The 22,632-nt window shown below is 39.6% G+C and overlaps 2 protein-coding genes across 11 annotated transcripts in view; one reads left to right on the forward strand and one right to left on the reverse strand.

Moving 5' to 3' along the window:
- Positions 1-9,260, reverse strand: part of gdpd5b (glycerophosphodiester phosphodiesterase domain containing 5b) — a 53,325-nt gene extending 44,065 nt beyond the window's left edge. For all 4 annotated transcript variants that reach the window (XR_004695215.2, XR_004695214.2, XM_035155085.2 and 1 more), the window contains exon 1: positions 8,867-9,260. The gene's annotated coding sequence lies outside the window, so the exon portion shown is untranslated. The remainder of the gene's footprint in view (positions 1-8,866) is intronic.
- A 6,828-nt stretch (positions 9,261-16,088) lies between these two features.
- Positions 16,089-19,959, forward strand: serpinh1b (serpin peptidase inhibitor, clade H (heat shock protein 47), member 1b). Of its 7 annotated transcripts, none has more exons than XM_035154938.2 (8): positions 16,089-16,211; positions 16,886-16,922; positions 17,792-17,941; positions 18,055-18,247; positions 18,384-18,654; positions 18,760-18,858; positions 18,949-19,181; positions 19,283-19,959. In XM_035154938.2, exons 3-8 carry the CDS (start codon positions 17,823-17,825, stop codon positions 19,583-19,585), a joined length of 1,218 nt encoding a protein of 405 aa, XP_035010829.1. In that variant the 5' UTR covers positions 16,089-16,211; positions 16,886-16,922; positions 17,792-17,822; the 3' UTR covers positions 19,586-19,959. The 7 variants fall into 7 exon arrangements, with proteins under 7 accessions (XP_035010829.1, XP_035010827.1, XP_035010824.1 ...); XM_035154936.2 differs by having other exon boundaries at positions 16,091-16,211; positions 16,886-16,943; XM_035154933.2 differs by having other exon boundaries at positions 16,091-16,211; positions 16,886-17,941.
- Positions 19,960-22,632: the final 2,673 nt, after the last annotated feature.

A 22,632-nucleotide genomic window follows, 5' to 3' on the forward strand; every position in this document is an offset into this window, starting at 1 on the left:
CATACTGACAATCTGACACTTCTCATCTCACTGCTCATCAGACTGACAGCTCATCAATCTGAAAAAATATGGGGCAGAGATAATCCAAGAAAATAATAATAAAATCACAGGCTATCAGTATCTTCAATTTATAATATTGGAAGCAGGAAGAGGAAGTACCATGACTCATTAATTTCCATTATTAGGGCATGGAACAAATGACTGGGAGAGGAAAAGTAAATTGATCTAATTTAAGATTTAAGTATATCAATTGACATGTGGATTTATAATACATTTTTCATCCTGAGATCATAAGGAGTATAGTCATACATATGAGTATGAAGCCACCTCCTAGGGCTGAAGAAAGGTTTGGTTTCTGAGCAAAGGGGATTTGATAGAGAAGCAAAGTTGGTTTAATAGAGAAGTATGAGCTGGCATGTAGCTGCAGGGACAGAACTTGGCAAAGCAATGTAGATAAATAAACAATAAAGTCGTATTATGAGCTTTATGGAGCCTTGTGAATAGGGGGGGTTCATAACTGATTTATGAGTTTTTTGCAAAGTCAAAGCAATACTTCTCCACTGAGGCATCACCTGTGATACCATGAATAAATTGGAATCTACATTTTGAGCAGCTAAAGTGCAAGGATAAGAATATTACTGATGCGCCTAATACATGTGTTTCGGAGTATGATGGGAACTTAACACCCGCAGTTACCCTTTGTGGGGTTTGAAATCAGAAACTTCCTGCTGTGAGGTGACAGCACTAACCTCTGATCCACCATGCTACCGTTTAGGCAGCTGATGCTGCGTGGGTCTGAATAATTATCACTTTAAAGACTAGATGACACAGACTCCCTGTTTAATGTATATTTGCACCGAACCCCCTCATCAACTTCAGCATAGCCTGTGGTTATAGATCTCTGGACAGGCACTGAACAGGAAAGGAAGCATCTAAGACAGGAGGTGGATTCAGCTGAGAAGAGCCAATGGACATTTACAGGAAGCCCAGGGCTCAATGTCAGTGTCCATGATTCATACACAAAGGCCCAGCTCAGACCTGGTATTAGCATCCTTCTCAAGTGATCTGATCTCAAGTGGACAGCTTCATGTGCAGGTGTGAACACACCCAAGACGCATCAAGGATGCGTTTGCGAGTCGATCATTCAATGAAAATCAACATTCTTTCGGCTTTGTGGACACAAAACATCTCTAACCACACTGAAACACCACCTTACTCAATCATACATAAAACTATTGGGAAAAAGTGAAATTAAGACCTGATGATGGCACTAGCTGAAAAGTGAAAATGATAAAAAAAAAAAGAGGCAAATTAATTTGTCACACATATCATGACAATCCATCCAATAGACATTTCTCTCACAACCACAGATGTGAACCTCATGGCTAACCCAAACCAATTAACAAAAACTAAATGTTTCCATTCATAAGGCCATGTCGCTAGAATGGATAAAAATGCAAATGTACAGCAGTAAGATAGGCTATTTAAGAAGGCTATGATTTTCTACCCTACATGAAAGCAGCTAAAAGTAACAAGCATGCAAAGATAAAAACAAGTGTATTCAGATATACTTTCTGTTTCTAAAAACCACGTGTTGGGTGAGAAAGAAGGCCAGAACAAAAAGACAGGGGGATAAACATAGTTTTGGGGAGAGTAGGGGGTATAAAGACGGCCTCTTGTCAAGCTAATTTCAGCGTGCCATTACCAGCCACATCTGGATCATATTCAAGCTTTATATGAAAAGGCTCTTTTTTAAACAACTTTATAGTCTCACTTTCATCTGGATTTGATGTTCCTTCTTGCTGATCATTAAATCTGTGATAGTGAAAGAGAACTACGCTTGAAGCTTCTACCCAGCTAGCCTGGCACGTCAGCAGCTTCCATTAAACAGCCAGTTCCAGCAATCCAAGCACATACTGGTTAAATCACCAAACAGTTCATAAAATGGTTAATTAACGTGGTAATGAGAGAAAAAAAGTATGCAGATATTTTTGGATACTTGCCTACATAAAAAGTGCCCATGTACGCATGTAAATAATGGATTTTGAATGTGTATACAGGCAACAGATATACCTTCAATTACATCTCCAACCCACTTGAAATACTTTTCAAATAAAGATCCAATTCGTTTTTTGTCACTGCTTTCACAACTGCCTTTCCCCTCACCTGTCAAAAGAAACCACTGTGACAATCAATCACAGAGTTGTTTGCTTCCTGCAACACATAAACATACATGTGTAATTATGTTTCATAGAGGCATGACACATTCAGGTGTTCAGGTGATTTAAATGATTCGTTCTTTGGCTAGTCAGATTGTTGTAGTGAAATCGGTGATAGTAATGAAAGCTACATGCCTTGCATATCACTGATTGTATTGCTGCCTGGCAGAAAACTTTCAATCATTCCTGTTACTCAACCTGGAAACACAGAGCAATGGCAGGAGGAGTTTTGACCCCCCCCCCCGGCCTCTCTGCCTGTTAGGGCTGCGAAAACGTATTCTGGGGCTGGTTCCTAATCATAGGTGATACTGTGGTGCTGATACTGTGGCCAGGAAAGCAAACATCTGACAAAGACATCCGTGGCATGCAGAAACACGGCTGAAACCATTGTTGTACTGTGTGGGCAAATGGGCAACACCATTGGCTCAGATCACTCAGGACCCCTCAGTCTGAATGTTTTTCATTGCAAAGAGGAGAAGATACTAGAATTATCGCATCACACCTCTGCCAACAAGTTCAGTTGCAGAAAATACGGTGACAGTCTCCTCTTCTGTTGCTGAGATTTGGTGTTTTTTGTAGAAATTAATGTTAATGTTTAGAATATAAAATGTCACCACTTCATTCAATAAGATATTTGTCTGAAAATATGTCAGCAGCCAATAAAGAGTATTTTGCTTCACTTTTGGGAGCTGTCCTATTGTCCATTTTTAAATACAGTCTATGCAGTAAATGGACAACAATTCCTCCAACCACGGCTGTTGCGAGGAAGGGGCCAATAAAAAGGTGGGTGGACTGTCATGTTTTATAAAGGTACCATCTGTATGTCTGCATGAGGGCTCTTCACCACCATCTGTGTGTTGACATTACACCAAGCTCTGTCCTCTACTGTACAGGCTGTCTGAGCCCAGGAGGCAGGAGCAACCACAGTGAACTTGGCTTTCTGAAAATAAAGAGAAAAACTCAGCTTTGTGTTATTCACATGAACAATTGTCTCTTTAATTCTATTAATGTAATGGTTACACAAAACTGTTTCACCAGTAATAAAATAGTGGTCAAGACAAGCACAGAACTGCCTATCTGAAATGAGCTCACATCATGAAATACCATGAAAACATCTTTCCTTCTCCAGTTCATAGGATTAGCTAATAATAAGTGGCAATTCAGAGATACTTGAGGCACTGAAAATATGAAAAACTAGAAAGCCTCATTCTCATATTTCTAAATTTACATTGTCTCAGCTGCAGAGGTCAATGTTTGAACTCTATGGTGATGGATATCAGATGGTGGGAATATTACCAAGAATGAAAGAAAAATAAGCCGACCTGTTATCCAGTCAAGGAGGTATTGTTGCCGTCTTTCAAAGGGGAACCTCAGCTTTGACAAAATAACTGTGCACCTCCCTGTTTGTCTGAGTGTTGGGCTTTGAAGAGAGCTCAAGTTGCCAACTAGCAAAGACGGTGAACTAAAGCCTCTCACGCTCGTATGGGAGCTCAATTAATGGCAATTAGCCCTGGAAATTTTACCTGTACTGATAAGGTGAGGCACAGAAAAGTACATGTTCTATATATTCTGTCTGACTCTTAACCGATGGTGCCCATTTCACAACAATTTGTGACAAATCATAGTAGAGACAGTAGAAGCCGTCCACATATTTCATGTAATGTAGAGCAGTGAACTTGTCGACAGTGACAGGATCTGCTATGAATCGCAAATATGAAGCATGATTGACAGGGAGGGGAAAAGGCGAGGCTCTGACCTTCTTGGAAAATGGATGATCTAAGCTCAGTCCTCCAGTCAACTCTGATCTTTGAGATATTGAAAGCTGTGGACTGAAAGTTACTGACCAAGCCTGTGTTATCACATGCAGATAAAAAGGTGCAATAACTCAATTTCATACTATTTTCAGTCAGTGTGTTGTGTAAGATTGTTCTTTTCAACATTGTGAAACAAGGCGCCTTTGTTTGATGCATGTCACTGACTGTGTATTCAACATCTGTTTTGAAAAACCAAGATTTTATAAATTCATCCGTTTCCATAGCACATATAACATCCATACATCTCACCAACCCCCGAACAATCACAGAATCTAGCTCTAGGAACCCTCTTCTAAACGTGGGGAAAAATGTATTGTAGAAGGAAAAAATTGTTGAAGAAAAGAAACAGCAAGATGTAACATACTGTGGAAATAATAGTCCTCGGCTGAGTAAAGGCTGTTATGTACGCAGCCTTGCACACATGATGTCCCTGCTCGTTTTCTCAAATCTTTAATCCAATTTTGTTACCCAATCCAATGAAATGTTTGCTACTACTTCAGTCAATGAAACCACTGAGAAATGAAATGTTATTTTTTCATGTGGGTGCTGGAAATAAATAGCAACGGTTTTCAAAAGTACTCCAGCTCTTTGTGGAGGTTCATTATCCTTACTGGATAAAGGCAGAAAAGCTGAATGCAGGTGTGAGACAGAGAGGGCTGGACTTAATTTCCCTACTTCAGGGTAGCAATAACAGGAAGATTTTGACATGTCACAGTAGGAAAACCGCAGATATTAAGAATAACATTAACAAAGGCTCTGTTCAGTTCAATTGTCCCAGTAAGACATGACCGTGTGACAGTGAGACAGCATGAAAATTGCAAGAAAACTTACAAGTCTCACTCTGGATAACTCTCCACTCGTTTGACTGATCAACTGAGATCTTCTGATATATGAAGCTAGCAAATAACCTACCACATCTTTCATAGGAGAAATGCTGGGTGCGTTTCTTAAATAACTGCTTAGAAGCAGTTATTTAAGGTTAGAAGCAGTTATTTAAGGTTAGAAGCAGTTATTTAAGGACACTCCCCAACTCTATGTGCCAGCAGTGCAAAGCACAAAATCATGCAGATACAAGTCATGAGCTTCAGTTAATGTTCACATCAAACATGAGCCATTTTCAGATATAGGTGCCTTTCACCTATACATAACGCAGCAGTAGATGTGCAGACGCCTTCACAATAACAGGACTCTCCGGAGGGTTCAAGCGAGGGGTGATGCATGGGTAGAGCATGCAGTAGGCAGGACATTATGTATAAATTCACCCACAAAAATCCTGTTTTTGTTTTAAGCACATTGACACCAGCGTTGGCCCTTATCACTAAAAGCTCTCAAATATTCTTGTCTTTCAAAGTTGACATCTTCTTTGCCGTCTTCTACATGTATGGCTTCTACTTTTCATCCTAAACTATTTGCATTCTGTTATTTTCTGTTTTTGCATATGTCCCGTGTTAGAAAAGTCATCAACATGACCATTCACTTGCGGTGAATTCTCCTGACTGTATCCTCCTGTATTCTCACATGGGTTCACTCTGACATTCTCTGGAGGGGGCTAGCAGGAAAAGCTCAAGAGAATGTCTGACTAAACAGTTCAAACACCCCCTCCAGATAATTTCAGGAGAATATCTGGGGTTCAGTGCATGACGTCAATGGTCATACTGTTTGGGAAGGACAGAAAAGCTACAGTTATTCAAAACTCTTTACAAATGTGGTGAGCAGAACAGCATCTCAGAACACCTTGACCCTTGAGGCTGGTGGTCTACAACAGCAGAGGACAGTGTCAGAATCCTTTCCTTTCAGCCAAGAAAATAAATCTTTGGCTGCAGTGGGCACAGGTTAACCAACACTGGATGGTTGAAGACAGAAAAATATGTAGACTGGTGAGATTCATCTGGATTTCTACTGAGGCTACAGATAATGGGATTCGAATACAGTGTTGGCAAAATGAAGCCACAGACCCAACCTTCCTTGTAACAACAGTCCAGGCTGATGTTGGTGTCTTGGCACACTTTGGCTTTTTTTAATAGCAAGCAATCATTGTTTGAATGCCACAGACTATTGTTTTGCTATGTGCATCCCTTTATGGCAATGATTTACTATGTTCTAGTGGCTACTTCCAGCACAATAATGTATCATGACTCAAAGAAAATCTCTGGATTCATGAGCTGAATGTGAAATTTTATGACATAATCAAGCCAACATGGAGGAGAATCTCAAAGGAATGCTTGCAATGTCTTGTAAATCCATGCCATCGAACTGAGGTTGTTTTGAGAGCAAAGGGAGGCCCTGCCCAGTATTACTATTGTGCGTTTGATAAAGCTCCACAACAGAAAATATATCCAGTGGAGAAATGTATCTAAAAGCCTGCTGTGTGTAAAAGAGTTGGTAACCAATTCCACTGTTCTATTATATCTCCCTTTATCATCAATTTATTCTCTTAAAGGGGGCGTATTATGCTCGACTTGATATTTTTATTCTGAGAGTATCTTTGCACGATTCGCAGTTCAAAAAGGTCATAATCAAAATGCCTGGTATGCAGACCCTCAGTTGAGACTGACTGAAACAGACAATATTAAGTCAGACCACCTTATGACCTCTTCCTTTGAATTGTATAAATCAAGAGTGATCTTTAAAGCACTGCTTACACAACCCAAGCCGTTTCCGCATGGCTGCACATAACCTTGCCTATATTCTATTCTAATCCAATCAAATTTAACAAACTGTAGACATGCATGTTATGTTGGAATTTTTCCAGATAACCTCAAAAATATCAACTCAACCATTTTCTCAAAGTTCCTCAGCTGAAATAGGAGAAGTCTGAATATCAAGAGTAGTATATATATATATTCTCATGTTCTGCATAATCACTTTGGGTGTCATAACTGAAACACGTTTTCACAGTGATGGCTGCTATCAGGAAATGAGCCTGTCTCTATACTACGGTGGCCTTGAGGTGCAAATCACAACGGCAAAAATCACACAATAAAACAGTAAATCACAAAACACAAGGACAAAAAAGGAACCACAATGAAAAATCGCAAAACACAACATTAACTTCTCACAGAAAAGTAGGTACCGGCTATCAACAAGGCTCAACACTGATTGGACACTGATGAGGGAACTGCTGACTGCTTTTCGTTAGCTTTTTCTTGTTGCTGTGGAGTTTTGTGATTTGTTGTTGTTTAGTGATTTGCCGTTGTAATTTGCACTTCAAGGCCACTGTCCTACACAGGAGCATATAGACAACTGTACTGAAAAAGCAAGTAATTTCAACAACACAATATTCAACGCACTGCACTCCACAACCCTTGAATCCTTTTAAAGTGATAAAATGATAACAGCCTTGCACTCTCCAATAGTCCTGACTCATCCATTTATTGAAACTCTGAGTAAACAGGTTCTAATCTCTTTAAAATACTTATTTACATACATGTGGGATGTAAACAAATGTCATCTGTCAACTGGAGCTCAGAACAAACACAAATAAGTGTTAGCTGTTTTTACTGGAGATGAGGAGTGACAGATGGGGAAGTGTTAAAAACAGACTCGAGGGATGTAACGGATAGAGAAACTGAACCAAATGGTTCCACTCTAGCAGCCAAAGATTTTTAAGATGCTGTTCAACAAATTACACTCAAACATGACCCGAAGGAACAAGGAGCTGGTTAAAACTAACAATCCCTTCATTTAACAACTTGAGGTCAAATGCAAAGAGCATTCTGGAAATGAAAAAAAAAAAATAATAAAGTTGGAAATCAAGACCTGGAATATTAGAAACGGTCGAATAAACGGATCAAATATATGGATACAACTAAATAATAATGCCCTGATGAGTTGTGTCTATTTGCATGCTTTTTTTTGTGGGTGTGATTATGGGCAGATGAATATGTAAAAGTATAAATATGCAACATGTATGATAGGCTGTACATGTATGTACATGCATACTGACTTAATTTATATTTTTAGTTATCATTATTATGAAGACCTTTTCTGCACCATCCTTTATTTTAATCAACATAAAAAACATGAATATTGTAAGACTGCTATAAATATGATTAACATTAAACAAAGCAAATGTACAATTTTGTGAAATCTGGCACCACTACAATTAAGTATTTTTTTTTATTACAATATGACCGTCTTTTTTTGATATGCTAAATAATGCACTAGGAACATCAACATGACAATCCTCATCCTCAAACGAAATTAATGGTGTCATGAATTATTCAAGTAAGTAGGAAGAGTGCTGCAAAACGAGTAAAGAGTGGGGAACAATTTTGATGGATGAACCAACGATCAGCCTCTGAAGCCCTACTTGCATTATGAAGCTTTGCATTCCATCTATTATTCAGTGACAAATACAATCCGAGGATGTGAAACACATGCAGGTTAATGAAACGCTGGATTTCATGGGGTGAAAACCATCATCATGGGTGTGTCCCATCCAGAGAACTGAAGGACGATCACTGCTGTAAGCACGTGATGGGTAATGTGTGTGCGTGTGCGTGTGCGTGTGTGTGTGTACACACACACACACACACACACACACACACACACACAAGAAAATGTCAATCCTGAAAACCTAACTAGCTTGTACTGACATTAGGACACATGTTAGCCACTGTTACCATAGTTTTATCCTGTAATAATAATAATGACTTTTATTATTCAGACTCAGGGTCCAGTTAAAATAAAACACAACATAGATTAAAACACATGCAAATGCACAAAGATTAAGATATGTACATCTATATACATATATGCAACATAAAGACAACTATACCAATGTGCCCACGGTATGAACTGGTGTAGTAACTGTGGACGGTTCACGCTCACCTGTGTGCGGGCTGCTGCCACTTCTCTCCTGCCTCAGCTTAAGGTGTCAGCGGCTTTTCCCTGACTTTCTCCCCGGCGAGCAGAGAGTCAAACCGGGACAACCCGTGTGGGAAGTGACGGGCTGGAGGTGAGCAGCTCACCGGTCGAGCTATAAAGCTGCTGACAGGGTCGAAGTTTTACACCGAACACAAAGGAGGGGAGACGGAGCCGGGCGAACGGTTGTCAGCTACGAGAAGTCCCGTCTCATGTCTCCACTTCGTCCCGTGTCGGTTTCCCTCTGTCGGTGCTGTCTGCGGGTACAAGCGTGTCTCCTGGTGTGTGTGGCAGTGTCATGAGCACACACCGGCGGGCTGACACGCTGGGGGTGGGTGGGTGGGTGCAGCGAGTGAGTGCGGGTCGCTCTTTTAGCTCCAGCCCTCCCGTAGTGAGGGAGCGAGCAGCGCGTTCCCGAGATGACTCCACCGCCGCCCGGCGCCTTCACGGCCACGTCGTTAAACCGCGCAGATTTAAAACTGTAAGATATTGTTCAGGTCTCAAAGTGACTTCCCGTTATCCTGTGCTATAATTAGCACCACGTACAGAGAGATGCCTCAGCCACTAAACTGAACTACCATCCGCGGTTGGTTTTCCCAAGGTGAAAGCAGAAAACCCGATGGGCCCTGAACGCAACAACATGCAATTATTTTCAAGCGTGTCTGAGACATATGGTCTGAGGTCTGAGCAGGTATCTACGGAAGCCTATTGCATTCAATTGAGGGAAAATCTGTTTTTTGTAATTAACATGATTTCTGAATTAACAACATTTAAGGACAAATGTTTGCTTTAACGCTTTCTATGCTAAATAAAAGCTTATTTGGGGATTTTGGGGCTATCTTATTAATTCCCTTCCTCCCACTATCCAGAAAAATGTATTCAAAATATCCTGGATATGAACTCTGCTATCTTGCCCATTTGGGGCCAGCGACTGCGCTGTTGCGATCAGGGGAGGGAGCTGTTGGAAACAAAGTGCCACCTATACCCATGCGCAACCAATTGTGAGTCAGTCTCAGCTGTCAATAATGATGTTTCATTCTGTTTTTAAAGCATTACATGATTAATTAAAACCAAACTTAAAAAGTGAACACTTGATTAAACATCAGTGTGATAACAACTACCTAAAATGACAGGAACGATCTTTGAGAAAGAATTAGACATGTTTTACTCTTTGCCTTTGACTGTTTTGATCCATGTCCTATCCACTAACATGGAGGATACAGGATTTATGACCTATAGTGCAGCCAGTTACCAGGTGGCAATTGAGACACTTTGGCAGGGGAAATCATGTCGTCCGTGGCTTGGATGATGGTCTTGTTACTTACACCATCAGAGCTGAGGTTTACTCCTCTTGTTGTTATCACTTTTGGTTTTTTAAGAATGTGATTGTTATTCACTTAAAATTTGATACCTTCCAAAATCTATGCAGCCCACTGCATCTGAAAAAAAAATCCAAATGTACCAGGCCAATTAATTAAACTTATGATCAGAGCAAAGAGGGGAGTTCACTGGGAGCTCCAATGTGTGTTTTCTAGTTCTCTCATCTTCAATCCAGTAGAGTATCAGATGACTCTTTAACATTAACCAATCAGGGTCGTAGATGCTGTTTTACAAGATTTCTTACATTTAGACCAAACATCTGGCAAGTCAAACAAATGTGGAGATTACATCTCCAACCTCACAACCATGCAGCCACTCGTGCTAGTGGAGACACACACATGTACACACACACCTTGACAATGTCTCTCCATGTGCATCCACAGGTGGGGGGAGCAGGGGAAATGTTCCTCCCAGGGTGATTTCCTGTGGCATATCCCTGTTTGATGTGGCTGACCTGGGCTTCCCTGCTCCTCTCTCCACAGGTTTGCATTAATCAGAAGCTCCAGCTGCCGAGTTGTTGTATAGAACTCCACCCATTTTAAAATGCCAACCAGCATCCACAGGCAGGAAGGAGGAGGACTGCTGGTAGGGGTCTCCTGTGCAGGTGGTGTCACGTGATGCAGCCGGGGTCAGGAGGGAGATTTTTGTGACTGATAGCGTTTGAGAGGAGACAGAATGTACTTTAAAATGGGGAGGAGGGGCGCAAAGAGTTTGACTGTGTTATTGTTTAAATGCCAACACAACAGCTCATTCTGACTTTGAAGGTCTGCTGGAATTTGGCGGCAGGGTACAATCTTCCCAGAGGCCTCTATCATCTCCAGAGAGACATTTGAACAGCACTCACTTTGTATTACAGTTTAAGGAGTTGGTATGAACATAACTGCATGCATCTGAAATATGCACGTTTATATTACATATAGAGTACATGTATGTATAACTATCCCACAGGTGAAGAGAGTGAGGCCTTGATGTTGAGATTCAGCTATGAGCTCACAAATGTTTAATTTAAAACTTTGATTTGATATGATGGAATTATTAAAGCAGACAAATTAATATAATATCGATATAATATTTGTAACCAACATCAGACTAAGGTAATCAGTGTGTGTAGAGCTCCTCTTAATGACTCTAATCAGAGCAGCTTTGCTTTTTCCCTTGATCTGCCAACCAAGCGTGTAACTTTAGGATGTTTGCGTGTTAGTCCTCAAAATCATCCTGTCTGTTGTGAGTTTCAGGATGTTGTTTTGAAGAAGATAGTTACAGTGAAATACAGTGGTGGTTCTTTATCTGGTTGGTTTTTACTCCATCTAGTGGTTGTTACTCCAAAATACAGTTGCTGGCAGTTTATCTGTTGTACAAGTTATGTCTGCCACACGGTTCAGATATTTTTGCAGTTGCTTCCTCGAATATTGTAGATATTCACAGTAAATATATATACTTTAAATGTAAAGTTATTATAGAGCTTCCCTAAAACCATACAGGAGTTGGTGGATGTCTTTGGTTTACCTGCAGAACTCTTCTAATTCAGTTTCGCTCATGTGCATATTTGTGCTGGAAAATGAAAACTTGCAACAACCTGGATTGTAAGAAGAATCCTGATTAATAAAATTCATTTTATTTCATTTTAAAACATCTTTGGTGAAAAAGCAACAATACAAACTTGAACAATAACTGTTAAGGAAACTTTGTGGTCTTTGAAGAAAATTTCAAACTTTTCCCACCAGGGGGCATCTTCACTCTACATTCAAACAAAAGAAAACTACATTTCACAAATTATGTGGCCAAAATACACTTTTTTCGTTATTTTAAGTGATTATATCTTTTTAATCAAATTATATTTGTGGGGTGGTTTATTTCCTTTGCAAATATGCAGGTAATGTAAGTAAAACACTAAGTGTTTGTACACAAGCACAAATTTCCACTGATGAAAAACAGTTTTGCAAATTCCCATATTCGACACATGATGCATTTCGTCTTATTGGTATGTCCAATATGATGAATATTCTAAGGCACTCAATTATTTTTCAAGTTCATTTTATGTACATTTAAATTTAAATTGTGAGGTCATTTACTCTTTTGAATTTCAAGACTTGTATTTTTTATTCACGTATTTAGCTTATTGTGTAAAATGTATTAATAAACAACACATTAATTTCTCTTTTCCTTCTAAACAAAACCAAGCTTCTAATCAACCAACCTCAGGCACGTGTCTTTTTTCTGACAACTTTTCCGGCTGATGACACGCCATCAGCCGGGAAAATTGTCAGAAAAAAGCCTTAAACTTAGACTGCCATAATTAAAAAATCTGAAGTTTAATAGCTGAAAGTCTTGTGACCGGTTTAAAGTTAAGGCCTAAATTAAGTTTCTAGCTGAAAGAACAGTGCAATTTCAAGGTAATTAAAGTTTTAGAAAGTTTTAACATCCCATCCATTCATTTTAATTGAAAGAAATTCAGATGAATGTTGAATATTTTAAGTATATCATAAAACTGAATACAATCATATTCTAACTGAGCCTCACATTGTTCAGTTTTAATGGACCTTCTGGGCTGAAGCATTTATGAATAAAAACAGCAGAATGAAAAACATTTTTTATAATCAAATAACTGAGAAAACAGTGTTTATCGCCTTTAACACCAGAAACTGCTGAAGATGAATTGTGTGATACTTTTGTATTGTTACCTATGTATCAAAGCTATAATCCATGTATAATGTGGCTCAAAAGAAGGAGGGGGATGTCCACTGATCAGAATGTCAGTGCATGGTTCAATCCCAGAGATAGTGAATGCACTATTTTTATAAGTGACCCCTCAAAGTGCTTTACACTTTGAGGGGTCAAAGAATCAGTGCAGACCATTTACCATATCAGCATTTGTTTAATGCCTTTGCTACACATTCAATGTTTTTCAAGTCCACAGCTACACAGCCTTTATCTACATTCACCTAAATATCAGATTTCATTGAATAGAGACAGCAAATGCTTTTAACTCTTGGACAAATGTAAAATTCATTAAAATAGCTACTCATAAAACATAAGATCTAAACAGGTTCCTTGTTGCTACAACATTATGATGATGCGTCTGGATTACAGTGACAATGTACATAGACAGATTACAAACTGTTTATCATCCAGTAAGTGCCTGAACTGAAACCGTTCATCACAGTTTCATCACATAGCAGAGGTGAAACTTTTCTAAGGTTTTGCATCATGGTCTTCTTGCAGCTGTGCTCTGATTCCTTCATTTTGTCTCTACATTTCTTCAGTGTGGAGTTGTGACTGTAGTAGTGTGTGATAGAATACAGCCAACACTGATAGATATACAGTATATACTATTTATATATATATCATATTATTGTAAATATTTAGTTTGTAGTCCTTTCTGTGTCCCTTAAACTGTCTCGGCTGCACTTGTGGAATTATATACCATTGGAATGAGTATACAATATCAGCGATATGGAAAGTATGTTACATAGGAAACTGTCACTGGTCCATCTAAAAGGGATGAGCAGGAAGAGAGGTGTTTAGAAAACAGTTGTAACAGTCTGCTTAAATACTGTTAGTCGTTTTACAATCCGGTCCTGTTAGTAAAAATGTTGATATTATCTTACAAAAGTTCAATCCAAATTCATACACTAGAACTGAACTAAAGTTACTGAGGGAAACTAGAGATCAAAATCCAGATTATTTTTTAAGCAACTGCAAAAGAGACGGCAGCCGACCAAAACTGGTGCTGAGGCTGGTTTGATGACGTGCAGATGTTGAATGGGCTCTGGTCCTCAAATAGTATTTTGTTGCATTTTGTTGAGTAGCTCCAACCTGTGAGGTCTGCTAGTCTTTCTCTTTTATTGGAGTTCCTGGTGGAGAAAACGTGACGGACATGTTCCTGGTTCTTGACTTTACCGACTGTCTTTGAAAGAAATGTGACAATATGTTCATTTTCAATTTGCTGAAATATTGCATCATTTCTTGTTACGTCTACACTCTACAGCACTGACATCCCTCAGTTTGTGTGTGGTGGTGGATCAGAAAAGTGCTTCAAGACACATACTGTACACACACTGTATTGAGATATACTTAGTAACATCACATGTGTGCACTAATGCTGCATATAATAGGAGCCTTTTCTTTAAAGCAAACGCGACAATGCAGTAAACTTATGTTCCTTTTACTGTTACTATATACATTTTTTTGTCTCCTCCTCATGAGCTTCCTCTTCTTACCCCATCTTAAGTATGTGCCTTTATACCTCTCAGGGAACACAATGAAAGTATAACTCTTTAAATGGACATTAAATGTTCTTGGGGATTTGACTTGCTTGACCCAGAAATACCCCCCACTCTCCACATGCTGAGGAATTTGACTGCTGACTGTGGCTCCTGGGGTTTTCTTAGAATGACTAACACCCCCACAGCAGGGAAGAGGCTGCAAACATGCTCTGTGAATCTAAAATCAAAATTGCTAATTATGTTAATGTCCCCAACATATGACTCATGTTGTAAAACATCTGTAAGTTTACAACATGATTGGATTATGGAGATTTAGTTTCCTCAAACTTTTGTCAAACTTTCTGGGTAACTCCCCCGACCGTCACTCATCAGTTGGCATGTCAGGACAGTTTGCTGAGAGACGTAAAAGAGGAGGAGTATGGGAATTAAGAGATTGATGGAATTCCTCTGATAGGAAAAACACTGTGATCCAAATTTCATACTGTGCACAGACAAGTGTTAACTTATCCATCTACAGTCTTGCTCTGTCCTTTAACAGCATTTGTAATTCTGGCGCATTCAGGCAAAACCAAAAAAGTCAAAGTCAATTTTATTGTCAATTCTGCCATATGTACAGGACATAGAAGTAGAAGAAATATATAAGTACACAACATATTAAGTTCTCAAGTGCACACCATAGTACACAGTCAAAAGGCACAGGGTAGATAGAATGTGAGTAGTGCAAACCAGAATAGTGCAAAAAAGAAGTCCAAAATACTTCATGGGAAGTAATTAATAAGTAAAATAGCAGCAGATGTAGGATAAGTTGAGACTGAGCAGGGTTACATACTTTAGGCCTATATCCTTACTTTATTATATTTAAAGCAATATTGCATGAATTGAAAAAGGATTTCCGCAGTTGTTGTTTTTTTACGACAGGGGCTGTCCTCAACAACCCCATTCTTCAACCACCCTGTAATCAGCAGTTGAGAAGGACAGACGTGGCACTGTGGGGGTGGGGGCAGGGGTGGTGATGGGGGCTGGGCTGGAGATGTTGCAACTTCCGAGAAAGATTACTGCAAGTGAATGAACTGAAGTTCTGGATGTTTCCGTATGAAATCAGACAAGTTCTACTACAATGAAATACTGCTCGTCTCCAAAGAACAACTGCTTCCATTCTCTGGTGCCTCGTCTGCTGAGAGTGCAGAGGGGCAGTTTCCCTAAAGAGGCTCACACACTCCCACAAGCTTCAACAGCTGAAAAAACAACTTGAACATTCCATCTGTTTTCTCGTGCATTGAAATCATTCTGTTCATATTTAAGTGCAGCATAATCTTTTCCATGTGATGAAAGTTGTGTTGGAGATTGAGTCAGCAAACGGCATAAGGACCTGAAGGCTGAGCACTATCTTTGCACATCAGCAAACCACAACTGATCCACAGTCAGATTTTCTCTGAGTTTCTCTTCAGCCATTGTGGCAAAAGTCTCAAAGCTGAGCCCAGACCAGTGCTGAGGAGTTCAACTCCAGCCAACCCCTTTCCTTCCAGCCTGTGGGACGTCCCAGCTCCAACTTCCTAAGGACAACACAGACACCCCTCATTTGAATATCCCATTCCCACTTCTAGAAAGTTCTCTCACAGGGTATATAGAGCAGAAGAGGGAACTAACGTTACATTACATTCCCAGGACACAACTCAGACGGGACACATAGAGTGAATCTGTGCCAGGTAAGGATTGGAAGATAATGGTCTTTGTTTTCAGGAGGAAACGCAGAGGGTGAATGGGCTGCATTGTTTTTCAGGTTTAAGGTTTCAGTCCAGCATTTCTCCATTTCAACCCGTTTGAAATCTACTGCTATTTCTCTTGCTGTTTGACCTGCATATTTCACATGACTTATTTTTTAGGAAAACAACTCAGCAGAGCTTAAAATCCTTCTTCAACTTATCCCAGCATGATGATTCTCATATTAGTTAGCCCCCTGCCGGTCACTGCTTTGTTGAGCATTCAAATGTATTTCAGTACAAATTCAGTGAAAAGTTTGATATATGCACCCAATCTAGCTTTTTGACTTAATCTGGATCCATCACGGTTTTGAAGATGGACGGTTCATCTGTCCTCTAGAAATCAGTGCTGCTCTACCGTGGCACATCTGATTGGATGAAACTTTTTTTTCTGGGTCACACACCGCAGCAAATGAAAACTTTTTGCATGTCTGATCGTGTGTGAACAAGCAGAACAGACTTGCATAATAACCTCAACTTGGAAGTCTCTAATTCTCACGGATGAATAACTGGAAAATAAGACGGAGGAATCAGATGACACAGAATGTTTCCATCAGAGCCTGAATAATGTTTTATTGACTGCTCTGTGGAGATTACTACATACAACTCTTGTCTTTCAGAATGAAAATGATGTCGCAGACATCAAAACATCTCAAGGTATCCTAACATGATGCAAAAGTAATTTCTGCTGTAAAACAAGTTATGCAAGCATAGAGATAAAGACAATGTATCTCTGCAATGGTGGATTGAAGAAAAGTGTTGAGACCTATCAGGGCAGCTGGTTTATTACAGTGTTAAGGCTATGAATCTAGTTATTCGTTATTCTTTATCAAACAAGGACAATGCACAAAAACGTTGATCTCAAAATGAGCTATCAGCTAATTTCCATCTGCTTTTGAAGCATATTCCAATGTATGATGCCCATAAATGAAAAATCTGATTGCGCAAAGGCAGTTCTTTGTTTGACGAGATCAGTTAGATACAGTGTGAAGTAGGTACAAACTCTTGTCTGGGAGTGTTGCTACAGAGAACAAGTCGAACACAGTGATTTCTGATCCTTTCCACAGGCTTGGGAAGAATATGCCCTAAAAACAATATCAGTGCAGATGTAGAACAGTTTGCATCGAATGCAATGAATGCAGGAAAAATGAGAGCCATCTTGTTACAGCCTTGAGTCTGCACAGAGCTATACACGCTACACAGTGGCTGTACAGCTGAGCCTCTAGCTGCTGCTGACGTGGCGAGGAACATGTCTGCCTCAAATTGGAGGCATTCCCAAACTTCTGGTTGGGCAGAGCCAGCCCAGCCCTGCCTCTACCACAGCTTCACATCCCAGTCTGTGTCCTCACAATTTCCCACTTCTTTCTACTCAATATATTTGATAAATTAATATAGTTCTGAATGTTTATTTATTCCACACATTCCCTCCATGGAGAAATGCATGCTACTCACTACATGATTTATTTGATTTTACTCAACCAACCCAGGTTAAGTAATGTTCAAGCTAACTATCCTCTTTTTTGCAGGCTTCTACAGCTGCATTCAGAGACAGACAGGATGTGGGTGACAAACATTGCAGCTCTCTGTCTGCTGGCCCTTGTGGCCTCTGCAGAGGACAAGAAGCTGAGCAGTCATGCCATCACGCTGGCTGACAACAGTGCCAACCTGGCTTTCAGGTCTGTCAATCTGACAATAATCATTTATAAAATGATGGCTATACATATGTAACGTTAATTTACCTGACTGTGCACTTGAAGAAAGCACTTTTTTTTTCTTGTTATTTTTTTAGCCTCTACCACAAGATGGCAAATGAGAAAGACTCAGAGAACATCCTCATCTCTCCTGTGGTGGTGGCCTCCTCTCTGGGAATGATGGCTCTTGGTGGAAAGTCCTCCACTGCCTCGCAGGTCAAAACTGTCCTCAGTGCTGACAAACTAAAGGACGAGCATCTGCATGCAGGACTGTCTGAGCTGCTCTCTGAGGTAAGTACACTGATACAATAAATGAAACCTTATAATAAACCGGTTTTATTTCCCCTAATCCTTTGTAATTCTACCCAAGAGGCCTTAAAATAGACCCTGAGTTTAGATTCACAGATCGTATGTTGTTTCTTCCCAGGTGAGCAATGCCAAGACACGCAACACCACCTGGAAGATCAACAATCGCCTTTATGGCCCAAGCTCCGTCTCCTTTGCTGACGATTTTGTGAAAAGCAGCAAAAAGCACTATAACTTCGACCATTCAAAAATAAACTTACGTGACAAGAGGAGCGCTGTGAACTCCATCAACGATTGGGCGGCAAAATCAACTGATGGCAAGCTTTCCGAGGTCACCAAGGACGTGCAGAACCCAGATGGAGCCTTGATTGTCAACGCCATGTTCTTCAAGCGTAAGTATAAATAATCTCTTTGATTCAAAGCCAAGTTATTACATTTCTGATCATGACTTAATTAAATCAGAGGTGTAACAGAGTCTTCTTATCTTTGTCCCACAGCTCACTGGGATGAGAAGTTCCATGAAAAAATGGTGGACGATCGTGGTTTCCTGGTTACTCGCTCATTCACCGTTGGGGTTCCCATGATGCATCGTACAGGTGAGTTTCTCCATCATTGCTGGTTCTTAATGTCTGACTCAACAAGAGTGTGAACTAAATATTTGATTTGTTTGACTGCTCTTCACACAGGTCTGTACGATTTCTACGAGGACACTGTGAACGGTATCTTTGTGCTGAACATGCCTCTGGGCCAGAAGCAGGCCTCCATGATCCTCATCATGCCCTACCACCTGGAGCCTCTGAAACGCCTGGAGAAACTCCTGACCAGGAACCAGGTGGATACTTGGCTCAGTCAGATGGAGAACAGAGCTGTGGCCATCTCTCTTCCTAAGATCTCTTTGGAAGTCAGCCATAATCTGCAGGTAAAGGGTGGACAAGTGGTGAATTGATGGTTCTCACAAGCATAGATATATTGTGCATACAAAAAAATCATCTGAGCACCACTGTTTTCTGTCTTCTCTAGAAACACCTGGCTGATCTCGGGCTAACTGAAGCCGTAGACAAAGCCAAGGCAGACTTGTCCAACATTTCTGGAAAGAAGGACCTCTACCTCTCCAACGTCTTCCACGCTTCGGCCCTGGAGCTGGATGCTGATGGAAATCCGTTCGACACCAACATCTTTGGCTCTGGAAAGCTGAGGGACCCTAAACTCTTCTACGTGGATCATCCCTTCATCTTCCTGGTGAAGGACAATAAGACCAACTCAATCCTTTATATCGGCAGAGTTGTCAGACCTAAAGGAGAAAAGATGCGCGATGAGCTATAATAATAATGTCATCAATCGTCTCAGGTAGCATTGTGAAATTTTGTCAGGATCCTGTGTGTGGGTGTTTAATGGCATGACTGTTACCTCGTGAGCACATTCTTTTCTTTACATCCTTATTTTTGCCAGTGTTAGTTCGGCCATGATTCACTTGTGTTTTCTTGAATTAACTTTAATGTTTAGAGAAAAAGATCTTTGGACAAGCTTTTTTTTATTCTGTCTCACTCCCCCCTCTTATTTTGCCTCCAGTCTGCACTGCACAGATTTTTTCCCTGCACAAGATGTTAAGATGTAATGTATTTTCCACAAAAAAGCTGTTGGAATTGTGTGATTATGAAATAATATGTTCATTTTTCAATATAAATATACAAAAGGCTCTTGCGTGGTTGTCATATATTCTTTTTCACGAAGCATATCTTAATACCATGAAAAGGAAGCTCATACAGTGCCCTGCAGTGGTGAACAGAGTAATATGAGTATGCTAGGGTTTACACTCAAAGGAAATGGGATAACAATCCTTCCAGTTGGCTGGAGGTCAGACAATCCTCCCAGGTCTGGAATGCAGCAATTTGACAGTGGCTGCCCTTTCCTTGTATTGCTAATCTGCCATAGGTAACCGTCCATGACATTGTGGTTCATTTCTCTTCCAACCTCTAGCCTAAATAATATGTGAGTAGGATCTTGGAACTAACCAGAGAAAGAGCAGAATCTGCTGTGACAAAGTGGGGGTGCAGGGTTCTCACGGTGAATGGGTAACTGCTGTCTCCTTCAGTTCCAGCACAGGAAAACCATAGGCTGACTAACAGGTTAACAAAGGATCAAAAACTACCCTTTTGGTTTTAGTTTTTTTTTGTTGATTTGAACGCTTTTAACTCAGTCAAATAATTATCTCAACACTTTTACTTTTATATTCATTCACTATCACAGAAGTAAGTCAAAGCTTGATGAACAGTATTAAATGATTATCGCTTTCAAAATGATGCAAACCTCTGAGTTCTGTTTGAGTGCAGTAGCACCACCCTCTGGATGTAAAGAGTAAAAGGACAATATGGGGATCAGGAAGTCACATGTCAGTAGTTTACATGTAATAGGGCACAGGACAATGCAAACGAGAGAGATGAAGTGTGAAAGTTGCAAAATAATATGAAAATTCTTCAGTTACAGCAACATACTATAAACAAAAGTATAGAAGAGGTAAAGAAAAAAAATACTACTACTACGACTAATAATAAAATTAATGATAACAGTAATAATAATAATTCAAGCAATAAATAGAACAATAATGGAACAGTTCAGATTTTGAGTCCCATCACAATCCTGTTAAATGGATTATGTATCATTACATTCTCATTCATTACATGGTGGCTGCCATAGTCTATTTTGCCCAACCACAGTTTCATAATGAATGAATAATAACCACAGTTTCATAATAAATCTATTTTTTAATTTACACATTTTTTACAAAACTTTCATCACAACCACCTTTTTAGAATTGAAAGAAGTGACAAGTAAATACACCTTCAGATTTTATGAAACAGACTTTGTTTATTAAGGCGGGTTTTTCTTGTGTTTATCACATTACGAAAAGCAGGGCTTTTTATCTCAAGGGTGAATTTGTGTAATCTGCAAACATTTTTTGCAATTTGTAATTATGCGATTTATTCCGATATCTGTTTTACACATTAGATCAACATATTATACAATTCTGTAAACCTTAAGATGTTTTCTCATCACACCAGAAGAAATAATGGCACAGCTTTTAGTGGTCTTTGATGTGCCAAAAAAGAAAATTCTGTCTGAATTTGTTCATCTGGGACAGGTCACTTTGTGGGACATTTGTATTAGGCTTTTAAAAAAACATAAATCACTTTGCTTTATGCATGTCAAACCCTAAACCCAAATGAAGAAATTATATTAATTTAAAACATTCTATTAAAGGTGAATCACATTTTTAAAAAGTCCTTGCAGGTGAGAGACCCATCATCATTGATCATCCCATTCTCTTTTCAACATGTTTGGTGAAACCAATGGCTGCAGACCACAGGACAGACACTCTTCTGTGCTTTTTGGATCATCTATGTCCTAGAGCGCGAACTGATTATGTGCTAGTTAACACACCAGACAATCAGTTTAATCAGACAAGGACAGACTTTATTTATCGTACCATCTGACAACTGCAGACCATATGCTACATCTCTTTAGTCTATCTTTTTTTGTACTTATCCCTAAATGTTCTAAATTCTCAGGCAGTACGGTGAGAAAGGGAGAAGAGGGGTTGCAGGGTTTTCCCACTGACTGGATAAACTTTAAATAGACGGCCACCTGTTTGTACAAGTATGGTGGTGTGAATGAATGTGCACATGTTTGAATATCTGTATATAAACAATTAACAAAACTCATCTACCAATTGAACTACAAGTACGTATGTGCTAAAGAAGTGAATATGTAGTATTCTATGTGTATATAAATATGTACACAGGGAAACAGTAACATATCCCTCTTGTTTGGGAAGATTGTATGGAGAAAAATCAGGATGTCTACAATTGTACCAAATATACAAACAAATCCATAGCCCATAGCACCAAAGTGTTTCAGCTGGAATGTACGTGGCATTAACTCACTGGCAAAAATAACATAAATCATGAATCACGTAAAAAGAGAAGAAGCCGATGTGTGCTTACTACAACAAACCAAATTATCAGACGCACAAGAAATTAAAAACGCAGCATTTCAAGCAAATACACTTTGCCACAAATAACTCCAAAAAAATCTCAATTCTGATAAATAAAACTACATCACTAATCCACAAACATACCGTAACAGACCCAGAATCAATAACATCAATCTAACTATGGCCCGAGCACAGATGACCCAACATTCTATTGTGATCCCTTTCCAGCATTGCAAGATTTCGCAACATCATCCATAATCATAGGGGGCAACTTTAACACAGTTGTCAACCCAGCAGAAAACAGTTCAACAAACTCACATCATACCAAAAACTGGCACTCATCACAGATAACCGAACAATAAACAATTGATCTGGGTCT

The sequence above is a fragment of the Hippoglossus stenolepis genome, chromosome 4 (genome assembly GCF_022539355.2).
Source record: "Hippoglossus stenolepis isolate QCI-W04-F060 chromosome 4, HSTE1.2, whole genome shotgun sequence".
Classification (NCBI taxonomy): Eukaryota; Metazoa; Chordata; class Actinopteri; order Pleuronectiformes; family Pleuronectidae; genus Hippoglossus; species Hippoglossus stenolepis.

Excerpts from the sequence above, each read along its gene's own strand:
- serpinh1b (XM_035154933.2), top strand. The coding sequence starts at position 17,667 with ATGTTTATTTATTCCACACATTCCCTCCATGGAGAAATGCATGCTACT. Across the intron at positions 17,942-18,054 it reads AGTGCCAACCTGGCTTTCAG|CCTCTACCACAAGATGGCAA; the intron begins GTCTGTCAATCT and ends TTATTTTTTTAG. Across the intron at positions 18,655-18,759 it reads CAACGCCATGTTCTTCAAGC|CTCACTGGGATGAGAAGTTC; the intron begins GTAAGTATAAAT and ends TTTGTCCCACAG.